Source organism: Aquarana catesbeiana, linkage group LG02, assembly GCF_042186555.1.
Source record: "Aquarana catesbeiana isolate 2022-GZ linkage group LG02, ASM4218655v1, whole genome shotgun sequence".
Taxonomy (NCBI): domain Eukaryota; kingdom Metazoa; phylum Chordata; class Amphibia; order Anura; family Ranidae; genus Aquarana; species Aquarana catesbeiana.
In genome coordinates, this window is record NC_133325.1 from 107,776,731 (window position 1) to 107,788,867 (window position 12,137).

The window sequence follows — 12,137 nt, forward strand, 5'->3', positions numbered from 1 at the left end:
CATTCCTTTGCTGATTTGGATGTATGCTTTGGGTCGTTGTCATGCTAAAAGATGATGTTCCTCTTCATGTTCAGCTTTCTAGCAGAAGCCTGAAGGTTTTGTGCTAATATTGACTGGTATTTGGAACGGTATATAAAATTCCCTCTACCTTAATGAAGGCCCCTGTTCAAACTGAAGAAAAACAACCCCAAAGCATGATGCTGTCACCACCATGCTTCACTGTGGGTATGGTGTTGTTTTGGTGATGTGCAGTGTTGTTTTTGCACCAAACATATCTTTTGGAATTATGGCCAAAAAGTTCAACCTTGCTTTCATCAAACCATAACACATTTTCCCACATGCTTTTGGAAGCCTTCAGATGTTTTTTTTACAAAAGTGGACCTTGGATGTTTTTCTTCGTAAGAAAAGGCTTCCATCTTGCCACTCTACCCCATAGCCCAGACATATGAAGAATACGGGAGATTATTATCACATGTACCACACAGCCAGTACTTGCCAGATAATTCCTGCAGCTCCTTTAATGTTGCCATAGGCCTCTTGGCAGCCTCCCCGATCAGTTTTCTTCAATTTTGGAGGGACGTCCAGTTCTTGGTAATGTTACTGCTGTGCCATATTTTCTCCACATAATGATGACTGTCTTCAATGTCTTCCATGGTATATCTAATGCCTTGGAAATTCTTTTGTACTCTTCTCCTGACTGATACATTTTAACAATGAGATCCCTGTGATGCTTTGGAAGCTCTCTGCGTATAATGGCTTTTGCTGTAGGATGTTTAACATGAGTTTGAATGTGATTGCGTAATTCTGAACACAGCAACATCCCCAGTTATAGGAGGGTGTGCACACTTATGCAACCACATTTTTTTAGTTTTTTTTATTTTGACTTCCCCTCTCTAAAAGATTTTAGTTTTTTCCAATTGAGTTGTACGGTTTATAGGTCACAGAGGTGAAAAAGGCGAAATTATTCATCTTTGTCTCATTTTTTTTACATCACAGAAACCTGACATTTTAACAGGAGTGTGTAGACTTTTTATATCCACTGTATGTATGGATGTTAATGTCCATCTTTAAAAAAAAAAGGAAAATATTCTTGAAGTTTTCTGCTGGGTTTTACTGTTAATGGAATGCTGCATACTCTATATATTAACACGATCATTAAATACCGTGTTTATCGGCGTATAACACGCACATTCCTTTTAAGAGGGACGTTTCAGGGAAAAAAATTTAAATTTTAAATAAGGAACTTTGAAGCAAAATAAGGGTCAATGCCCATCTGCAGCCTCATCATTGCCATCAATGCAGCCTGATCAATGCCCATCTGCAGCCTTACAGGTGCCATCAATGCAGCAGCCTCGCCATTGCCTTCAATGCAGCAGCCTCGCCATTGCCTTCAATGCAGCAGCCTCGCTGCCCATCTGCAGCCTAGAGGGGACAGGGAGGGGGGCGAGATGAGCACCGACAGATTACATACAGTGAGAATCTCCTATGATAGACAGAACAGTGGTCCAATGGCAGCCCAGGAGACGGGACTTCCTATTACAGAGGCCGGCAAGTAAACCGGAGATTCTCACTTTATGTAATTTGACGGCGCCCGTCCCGCCCCCCTCCCTGTCCCCTCCGAGGCACCTAAAATTGAAGTATCGGCGTATAACAAGCACGTGCTATTTGCTCCCAATTTTCTGGGTGAGAAAAGGTGCGTGTTATACGCCAATAAATACAGTAATTTGCCATGATCATGAGTCAAATTTTTTCCTTACCCAAGTGGTCATCAGCCTTCATTTGGAAGTCCTTGTCAACCTTAGGGTCAGTTGGTGCAGCCATAAAAGAGGTTTCCGCATCATTACAAAGCTTAGAAAATAGGCTCTGCACAATCTGTCCGATAAAAAAAATGAATAGGATTAAACAGATCTCCATCAGTGAGGAAACTGCTGTAATCATAATTTTCATTCACATCAAAGTCACAGAGATTGCTGACCATAGAACAAACCCAAAATTAGGGAATGTGAGCATATGGAAAGAATCAATGAGTACTGACACTTAAGACCATAGAATGAGAGATTTTCTACCTAGTATACATACACAGGTACACACTGTATCTTGATAACATGATTAAAAAAAAAAATAATACAGCGCCAGGTAGTTTTCCATGAGCATTATAATGTGTGCTATCCCTTTCAACTAAAATGCTATAAATTAAAAGTGTCTGTGCTCCTAAGGCTTCTTAAAGTGGATGTAAACCCAATGTCATCCTTTCTAAAGTACTGCCATAGGGGTTATCTATAAGGATATACATGCCTTCTGCATGTATCTTTACCTGTCAAATGTCTCCCCTCTGTCTGTTATGAGACCTGAAAAACTGCATTTTCGGTGGGTGGGTCTGTTATCTGGAGCTCAGTGGGTGGAGTCGTGATGTCAGTAGACTCCCCGCCCACCTCTACACTCCCCTTGTCAATATGTGTATTTCTTACACTGAACTTCTGCTATGATCTTTAACATCCAGTGAAAAGACAGGAAAGTAACCACATGACTTCAGCATGCCAAATCATGCTGAGGTGTGGAACAGCCAATCCTTGCAGAGCTGCTGAAGAAAGGAGTGGGGGAGGGAATTAAAAAATCATGCCTGTGTCTTAGGCTGTCACTCACAGCAAGGGGGAGTATTTGACAAAGTTTTTGTCAGTTTGTCAAGATTTTTCTCACTGAACAATAAAAGAGGATTGCTCAGAGATGGATTAACTCTGTGTGGCAAGACTGGGCTCAAATGATAGCAAATCTTATACTCTACAGTATGATATAAAAAAAAAAATAATAATTTTTGGGTTTACATCCACTTTAACACATCATTTATACATACAATGTGCAAATACAAGCAATCCTGTGCTAAATACAATAAATCTTTTTTTGTGCTAAGTCCTTGGTGCAAAACTCTGCTGGAAGCAGTGCATGCACCAATTACTTAACATATAAATGTACAAATACAAACAATTTTGTGCAAAGTACAAAAAGTCCCTTTGTGTAAAAGTCCTTAATGCAAAAGTCATAGTTTCATAAAACTATGAATACACCAACACAATGCAGTGCTATATGCAATCCTCCAGTCACAACAACTTTTACAGTGTTCTACCTTTAGTCAATCTTGTGTGAATCCTTTTCCAGTTCTCAGAGCACTCACCAAAAACCAAGACCCTTAAAGTGGTTCTAAAGTCACAAGGTTTGTTGTTAAAGGTTGCACTTTTGAAGTGATTGAAGATTGCACTGGAGGACTGCACATAGTACTGAATTGACTGGTGTATGCACAGCTTACAGCAGAGTTTTGCACCAAGGAATTTTGTACAGGATTGTTTGTATTAGCACATTAAAATATGTATGTATATACGATGTTTTAGGAATACAGACACTTTTAATTACAGCACTTTAGTTTAAAGGAATAATGCACAAATATAATGTTAATGGGTAGTGAATTAGTGCTGTATTTTATTTTATTCATTTTGTACTTTAGATATCAGGGGGTATTTATTGATACAGCAGCTGGGGTTTGTGATTAATGGTGTGGCGCAGACAAGAACAGATATCCATTTTGATAACATGGGAAGAGATAACAACAAGTGAGGCCTAACCGAGACAGAATCACCTTTCTAGTAGTCTAAACATCAGAAGCTTGTTTGCCAAATAATTCGCTGAAAAGCTTTGATGCTGCTTTTGGGATCCCCTCTACAGGTGCTTACATGGCACTAGATTGGTCTTTCTGAAGCTTGATGTATTAAGCACCACTAAAAGCATAATGTCAAGCAGCATTTGCCTTCGTTATCTGATGACTGGCCAAATGTTTAAGAGAAAGGCTTTCCTGGATATTGCTTTTTCACATTTACATTTATAAAGCAGTATATCAGACATTTATAAACATTCACTTCCAGGTGCCTGTGTTTTAAATGACAGTGAGACTGGCTTCACACTGCTGTGCGGTGGTTTGACCACAGTGTGAGGGTATCAGTGGTTTTGTGCTTTTTGCCTGTGATCGCATAAATTAGGTCATGGGTTTTCTGAAAGCACAACAAAAAGTCATGCATGCATGCATCTTTGGTGCGCTTTCAGAAAATGCACAAAAACAGGCAAGCTAATAGAAAGTCTATGGGACCGCAGCTAAAACCACAATTAAGACATAAGAAAGACGCAGATAAACCTTGCAATGCGGCTAAACTGCAGTGCAGCAGCGTGAAGCCAATCTGACCGATTCCTCACCACTAGATATTTGGTGAAAGTCACATCCACTGCTTTATAAATAGATCCCTTAGTAAGGCTCAGGGTCATTTGTTATACAGAGAAGCAAAGTGGTTAGACTAAACAACCTGGGCCCCTAGTATAAGGATTCTCAAAAATTAAACATGAAAATTAAGACAAGACTTTACAGTCTACAGAGTAATAAAGTAACTCACCACTGCCTCTTTATTATCAAAGGGCCTTATTTTAGAAGTCTCATCATTAGCTTGAGCTTAAAAAAAAAAAGGGAGAAAAAAAAAAATTACTGGTGGCTTTCAAAAAGATAAAAAAAGAAAATATTCAGAAAGCAGAAACACAGAGTACAAGAGTATTAGTCCACATTCATTTCTAATTAACTTCTAGAACAGCCTCTTCTCTGCTGTTTTTTTAAACAGGGAGGAACCCTGGAGATAACTTTCAGGTCTTAGGGAAGCCCTGCTAGTAATAATTACATCTACAGTACACAGGACTATAGCGTGATCAGTAACTTGTGTATACAAGAATAAAAAAAAAATAAAATAAATAAAATTAGGAATGTGGCATACTTGGTGTTTTTAACAGCTTGGGCTAAACTATACAACACAAATTAATTTGAAGTCCATACTAGCCTCAACCAAATGCCCCCTCTTGAATTATTTTAGGATGTAGGTACCTTCTAACATTTTTTTTCTTGTGGCACATCAAAAAATAAATATCATGAAAATTGTAGCACTTCATTACATTGGTGGTTAGTGCAGTGCCCCATTACACTGGTGGCAAGGGGGAAGAATGTTTCTTACATTGGTGATCCGTACCAAGAATGCCCCTTATATTGATGGTAAGTAGGAAGAAAGACTCCCCTACAGATAGCAAAAAAATAGGTTTTATGGTAATATAGCATGGAGGCAAAAATTGCTCAAGGAATATCCTAGCAATTTGTAAATGAACCCTAGAGAGTTCCACAGAACTCTTGATGAAAAAGGCTGTTCTAGAATCAGGTACAAACATGGGCATCACAGTTCTGGAATCTAAATGACTACAGAAAAACAAAACAAAAACAAAAAAAAGTAAAAGCCTAATTTTTTCATAAATGAACAATCAAAACTTTTTAATTCAGCAAACAGGAAAGGACAAAGTCAAGGACCACAATAACAAAGAAATATTCCAAAGGGCCATTTAACTCATAATACAGTGACCAGCATTTTTCTGCACTGGAAGAACACTAGTCATCGCTAGGACCATTGATTTCTGTGTGCCCTATTCACACTGCAAACTAGCCTGTAGCTGCACTACAGTGATCTTCAATAAAATGCAGGCATGCTGCATTTTAGAACAGCGTTCTGAACTGAATGGCATGTAACTGTACAGCAGCACACCGCACCGCGCTGCTTTACAGGGACATAAAACGAAGTGTCAATTTTGTACCACTGCAGTGTAGTGTGCAGCAGCTGTCCGTTACTGTGTGAACTGACCATAGAGTTTTTACTTTACAAAACTCAGTAAAGGCTTACCAATTATCACTGTTGGAGAGGGTGGTGTTGCTAAAGAGCTTGACCAGGACATCTCAGGGTCTGCTTGTGCACCAAGACTTTCTGATATACACCTTGAGGTTGTGTTCTAAAAAAAGTTGAATAAACAGATTACTCCCTACTTATATTCCAGCAGATTACGAAAATATTAAAAAAAATTATTTATATTGTTTTTTTTATTCCAGCCTGGTTACTTTAATGGTGCCACATCCCTAATAGAATATAGAAAAGATTTTTTAATGGCGCCAGAAATTATCCACAAGGACGGTACATATCGATAAAACCTCCTGTAAAATATTTTCTATACAAAAATGCTAGATTAGTCTAAGATCTCTCCAGGTGTAATGGAACTTGTGGCTACGAGGGTATAGGGTAGCTGATCATTCCACAATGACTAAACAGCCAGAAGATGCACTAGATTATCACAATGCCCTAACCTGTATACCATTATTGAATGACAGAAAATATTTACTAACGTTTTACTGTTTTAGTGGGATTTACCAAAACAGTTTTTCTTAACGTTTTTTTAATAATTTGTTTATTGGGCTTTTTTAAGCTTACTCAGCAGTAGGATAAAAAATAAGGTCATAAACAAAAACAGAGGTTCAATCCAAACAGCAAATGTACTATTACAAATATGTGCACAATAGGGTAGGAAAGCATTGGTAGCTGGTTTGGATAGCAAGTCTGAGCAGTAGAAACATATTAACCCAAAGTAACGTTAGTGACAGTAACCACATTACATTCAGCATAGGTAAGCTGTAAACTAGTATGGGGAGAGAAGGAAAAGATGTAATGGGGCAAGCTTGGGGAGTATAAAAAGGGATGGATGTTAGAATAGAGGAGACAGAGGAAAAAAAAAAAAAAAGGAATAAAAGGAAAAGAAATAGGTGCATCTAACTGCTGAATTTGGTTGTTAGCCTCCATTCATCATATAGACATAAGAAAGTGGCCAAAATCAGAGGACAGATCCCGGCTTCATTCCCCAATTTTCATAATATCTGGAATCCCTGGATTGACAACTGAAAATGAAAATTGGGGAATTTGGTCTTGTTTTAGTGTAGTTAAAGAAGTACAGCCAAAGCTCATTAGGCTGTAATTGTCCTGTGGATCACAGGAGTGCAGTTCGTTCTGCACTCCTGTGACCCGTTTTCAGCAGACAGCAGGCTGAAACCCACTGTTGGCTGACGTCACAGAGTTGGTCCAGGTTCAGGCAAAATCGCGAAAATAAAGTCAGGATCCGCTCACATGCCTGGACCAGCACCTGGATCAGCCTCTCAGCGAGCCGCTGAGAGCCTGAGCCGACCGCTCCCCTCGCCTGCACAGCCCAGCGCTCCAGTCGAAAGGGGGAGGGTTCAGAGCAGACAGCAGTGACTGACAGTCACCAGTTCCAAGTGATCAGCGGCGTTTGATTGGTCGGTTCTCAGTGTTAGAGCCAGCGGGGGGCAGATGCAACATTGGACTGATGCTGCATTCACCGAGCCAAGATTCTGAAAAAAAAAAAAAAAAAAAAAAAAAAAAACCCCATTTAATTTTTTTTTATAGAAACACAATGGTACATGCAGGATTTCAGTTTGCTAAAGGGGAGGGTGGGGTTTTCTTTTCTTTTTGTTTTTTTTTTTTTTTGACATGCGTTGCCCTTCCATTGCTGCAAAAGACCAGTTATAGGTTAGGGTGGTTGCCATTTGTTTGTATGGGTGGATATCTGGGAAGAGCACGGGCTACTCATGCAGGTACTTTGTACCAAAGCTTTAGGAGTTTGCATTTAGTTTCATTTGCAGGAGACTAAAGAGAATTCTTTTGAGGTAGGTAGCCAAATGCCTAGTCTTAAAACGAGAAAGACGGCAGCCCATAGATTAGTCAGTTTTTTTTCGCTGGTTGAATGAAAAAAAAAAAAAAAAAACTACCTCGATTTCTCCCCACTAAGTTATTGTATTCTGACAGCAGGGAGAATTTCCCGCCATTAGAATACTATTATCAGTGTTGCAATCTATAGCTTGCAGCACTGATCGAGCAGGGTAATTGTACAGAAGTAGTTCAGTAGATCGACTTATGTGACACTCCCTGCCCATACATGGATTAAAATTCAGCCGGTGCGCCGAATGTCGATCCATGTATGGCCAGCTTAAGTGGTTTCTTGCATTGCGTAGAGTAGGTGGGTGGGCAAGAGGGCATAATGAAAAATTATTAAACAGAGGATGGTATGATATCCCATGTGATTGAAGGCCATTCTTGCGAAAATTTTCAATTAAAGTCAGGAGTAATGGTAAGGAAATGTGACAAAGAAGGAAAGGTGGAGACAATTTTCAGCCATAGGTAGTGGAAAACCTCTAGAGGAGGGGAGCTTGGGGAAATTTCCTAAAGAATTAAATGTTTTAACTCCTAGGAGAGAAAGTAAAATATAGATCTGAGAGATATTAGCTGATCACCACCACCAGAATGTTGCGATTTCCAACTCAGAGTAAAATGCTTGATTAATCTACAAACGTGCATAAGTGTAAATGTGGAAAAATGAGCTTGTAAGAATATTTAAAATGGGTTCATGTTTTTAAGGGAATGTTTAATAAAAAGGTATTGGACATTATATCAATGATTTGGTTAAAGTCAGAGAATTTTGGCAATGTTAAGTGGTGATTCAAGTCTAACCAGGGCTTTTTTTCAGCGGGAACGCGGGGGAAAGCATTTTCCGCACCTTCACCACTGACAGTAAGTGGTGCTGGGGTGTGCTGCAGGGTCTATTGATACTCACTGCTAGGGGATCTATTCTAGCTGGAGGGTGTCTATTTTTGCATGGGGGTCTATTGTTGCTGGTGGAAGAACTACTGTTGCTGGGGGTGGGTCTTATATTTCTGGGAGGTCAGTTGTTGCTGGGAGAGATCTACTGTTGAGGGAGGGGGTCTATTGTTGCTGGCTGCCGGAGAATCTATTGATGCTGGCTGTGGGGAGATCTACTGCTGCTGCTGGGAGTCTATTGTTGCTGGGGGGGATTTCTTGTGGTGGGGTGGTCTATTGTTGCTGGCGGGGGCTCTATTTTACTGCTTTTCTTGTTATAATTACCAAATTCCTTACGGATTACTTAGCACCACAAATTGATGCTTAGTTCTGTATTGTCTAAAGTTCTGGTACTGGGTAGGGGATGGAACCAAGGAACGGTGCTTGGAGGTGGGTAGGGGTGGAGAAAAGGGGTGGCTCAGAAAGGGGGAGTTCCTGCACCTATTCTTTGAGAAAAAAGCCCTGAGTCTAACCCATAAAAGGGGTGAAATTTGGTTATACTCAAAAATAACTCAGCATGGTAATAAACCTAAGCGGGGGGGAAATCTTTATGTTTCAGCTTCTATAGTGTTTGGCAAGCTTTTTAAGGTCTAAAAATTGTCCCCAGATACTTCTTAGAATTCTTTGTGGCATTCATATGATTTTAAAGGGTACAGAAACAGATTACTCGAAAGTGATGCAAAAATCTTAGGCAGAGAAGTAATTTGGACTGCAACGGTGCACGCCAACCAAGAGAGCAGATAGCATTCCCAAGCCATTAATGACTTGTTCAGATTTAGAATGACATGGTAGTAATTAGCCTGCTATAGACTGTTGTGTGTTTTAGTGAAAGAGTGACACCTAAATAAGAGGCAGGTGGTCAGAAACCCATTAGAAATCGTAAATTTGTCGGTGGGCACAGACCAAGGATTTAGAGAGCAAAAATGAGGGTACATGATTTTTTTTTTTTTATATACCGTATTTATCAGGGAATAACACGCTCCAGCATATAACATGCACCCCAAGTTTAGGAGGAAATTTTAAAGAAAAAAAAAAACTTAAGAAAAAAAAAAACTTACATTTAAATGCCCATGAATGCAGCCTTGTGTCATCTGCAGCCTTGTGGTGTCATCTGAAGCCTTTCAGTGTCAACTGCAGCCTTGCCCAGTGACACTGCAGCCTTGTGTCATTTGCAGCCTCGCCCATTTACACTGCAGCCTTGTAGTGTCACTGCAGTTTTTAAATATGGCGCCTCCAAGAGACACAGAGCCGGTCCTGTGTCTATCGGCTGCTTTCGGCTCCTCTCGTAGTCCTGTGGGCGGAGCCGATCGCCGCTGACATTCATACATAGCCGGGTGTACTCGGCTAGGTTCAGCTAGCTCCGCTCACAGTCACACCCAGTCCCTGTGTTATGTCCATCTTAGGGCGGGACTGGGCGTGACTGTGAGCGGAGCTAACCGAACCTAGTCGAGTACACTCGGCTATGTATGAATGTTGCGGCACTCGCTCCTCCGCTCAGTCAGCGGGGGATCGGCGTATAACACGCACCAGCAATTTTCCCCTGATTTTAAGGGGAAAAAAGTGTGCGTGTTATACGCCGATAAATACGGTATATATATATAGATATATATATATATATCTATATATATATCTATATATATAGATATATATATATATCTATCTATCTCTATCTCTATAATAAAGCAGCTAAAAATCTGTCTAGGCCACACTGACTGGACTCGACTTCTCTATAGAAAATAATTCACCTTCAAAGGATTCTAGGAAAGAAAGTGGTATCCAGGGCAGAGATATGCATGCAAAAAGAGTGCGCTTTTGCTTAAAGGGTTGTTTTAAGAAATATAGGGCCAACATGTGGCACTGAAAGATTCAGATCATTTTGAGACTACCACCAATTATCAATACATCAGAGATTTTTTTTAATTTCACAGGTTTGCTGGTGAGATGTGGACTACTGGTCAAAGAATCACATTTTTGACACCGAAGCTGGAAACATTGCTGTGTGGATTGTGCGAACTAGGCACCAATGTTGGCCAAGATAAAACACCCTGGAATTGCCTATATGTAAAATCTTGATTGCTGGAGTATCCACACTACATCTCACCGAGACAGTAATATCCAAACGCCAAAGATGAAACAATTACACTATTTTACTCTGGCCAGTGAAAAAGTGAGAAGCCGACAGACTTTAGGGTGGACAGATGAAGTGCTAGATGTGTTTGCCTTCAAGCCAATATCAGATCTTCTAGCAGTTCTCACCCTCAATGGTACAGTAAAGAGATAAGACCCATAATTCTACCAAAGCAAGTATCCATAACAGCATAATCTTGGGAATCCTTCCCTTACCGCAACAGCATCGAAATCTATCCTCTAATGTGTTTCTGTGCCTTAATTTTTTTACATATTCTATACCTCAACTGACAGACACCAGTCCAAACGTAGTCAAGGATGATTTACAACCAAATACAACACATGCTGGATTCGATCCCACAGACACAGATCATCATTCTGATGAGATATTTCAATGCTCACATTGGTGTGGACAGGTTCGGATAGGAAGAACTGCTAGCCAATTTTGGTCATGACGAGATCAATCACAACAGACTGTCTGCTGTTCTTCGCTGCATTGAAACAACATAATAGTGGGAAACAGTCACTTTCAGCACCCTTGTAAACAGCAGTTGAAATGGCGTAACCCACCTGGCAAAGATTCAGCCATCATAATCTGCTCCATTTTCTGATGGATGGCACAGATACGTTTTTTAAGACTGAGCACGAGTACTGATACTTTCTCAAGTAATCGCTGATACCAATTACCGACCTATTTTTAGTATCATGCAACAGTTTTTTTAGGGCTCGTTCACACTATACATGCATGAAAACTGATGGGAAAACCACACAGATTTTATTTGCAGAGACATCAGTTTTCATGTGCGTTTCAGTGAGCTTACAGCCTGCTCACATATGTGTGGGCCGGCCGCAGTGCAATTTTAAAAAGAGAGTTCTGTAAGTTTTCAGTCAGGTTCAGGTGCGATTTATAATCTCATACACACTGGCATTGCACCTGAACCGCTGTATAAAATCTCACTGGTTTGAGAACGCACTGCAAATCTGCCCGCACATATGTGAACCGAGTCTGAAAGTATCAGTTTTAGTATTGGAGCATTTTCATGAGTACAAGTACTCGTGCAAATGCTTGTTATCGGCATGGATATCGGTGCAATGCTAAAAATTACTATCAAAGGAAATTCCTATCCAAATTAGAGTCCATCAGGGAGATGACACTTCATCCCTGTTTTTCAATATCAATGCCATTGTGAGGAAAGCATTCAAGGACGGATATGGGGTCCAGTACGAGGTGAGCAACTCACCAAGGGTGGAAGTGTATTGTGAACATTTGGAATCCAGTGGCAACTACAGCAGCGTATTGGAAGGAAAGAAACAAAAGAAAGAAAAGAAGAGAAAGGAGAAGGAAGAGGAAGAAGAATGAGGAGGAAGAAAAAAAGAAAAGTGGTGGAAGGGTAGGAAGAACATAGAAGAAAAAGTATGGAGAGAAAAAAAAATTAGGAGGTAGAGAGGTAAGAAAGTAATGGGTGGGTAGAGAAG

General features: G+C 40.2%; 1 protein-coding gene across 1 annotated transcript in view; it reads right to left on the reverse strand.

Moving 5' to 3' along the window:
- BRCA2 (BRCA2 DNA repair associated) overlaps positions 1 to 12,137 on the reverse strand; it is a 121,484-nt gene that overhangs the window by 76,680 nt on the left and 32,667 nt on the right. The window contains exons 6-8 of the mRNA XM_073613344.1: positions 5,745 to 5,850; positions 4,431 to 4,486; positions 1,758 to 1,872 (exon numbers count right to left, since the gene is read on the reverse strand). Of these exons, the coding sequence (XP_073469445.1) occupies positions 1,758 to 1,872; positions 4,431 to 4,486; positions 5,745 to 5,850 (277 nt within the window). The remainder of the gene's footprint in view (positions 1 to 1,757; positions 1,873 to 4,430; positions 4,487 to 5,744; positions 5,851 to 12,137) is intronic.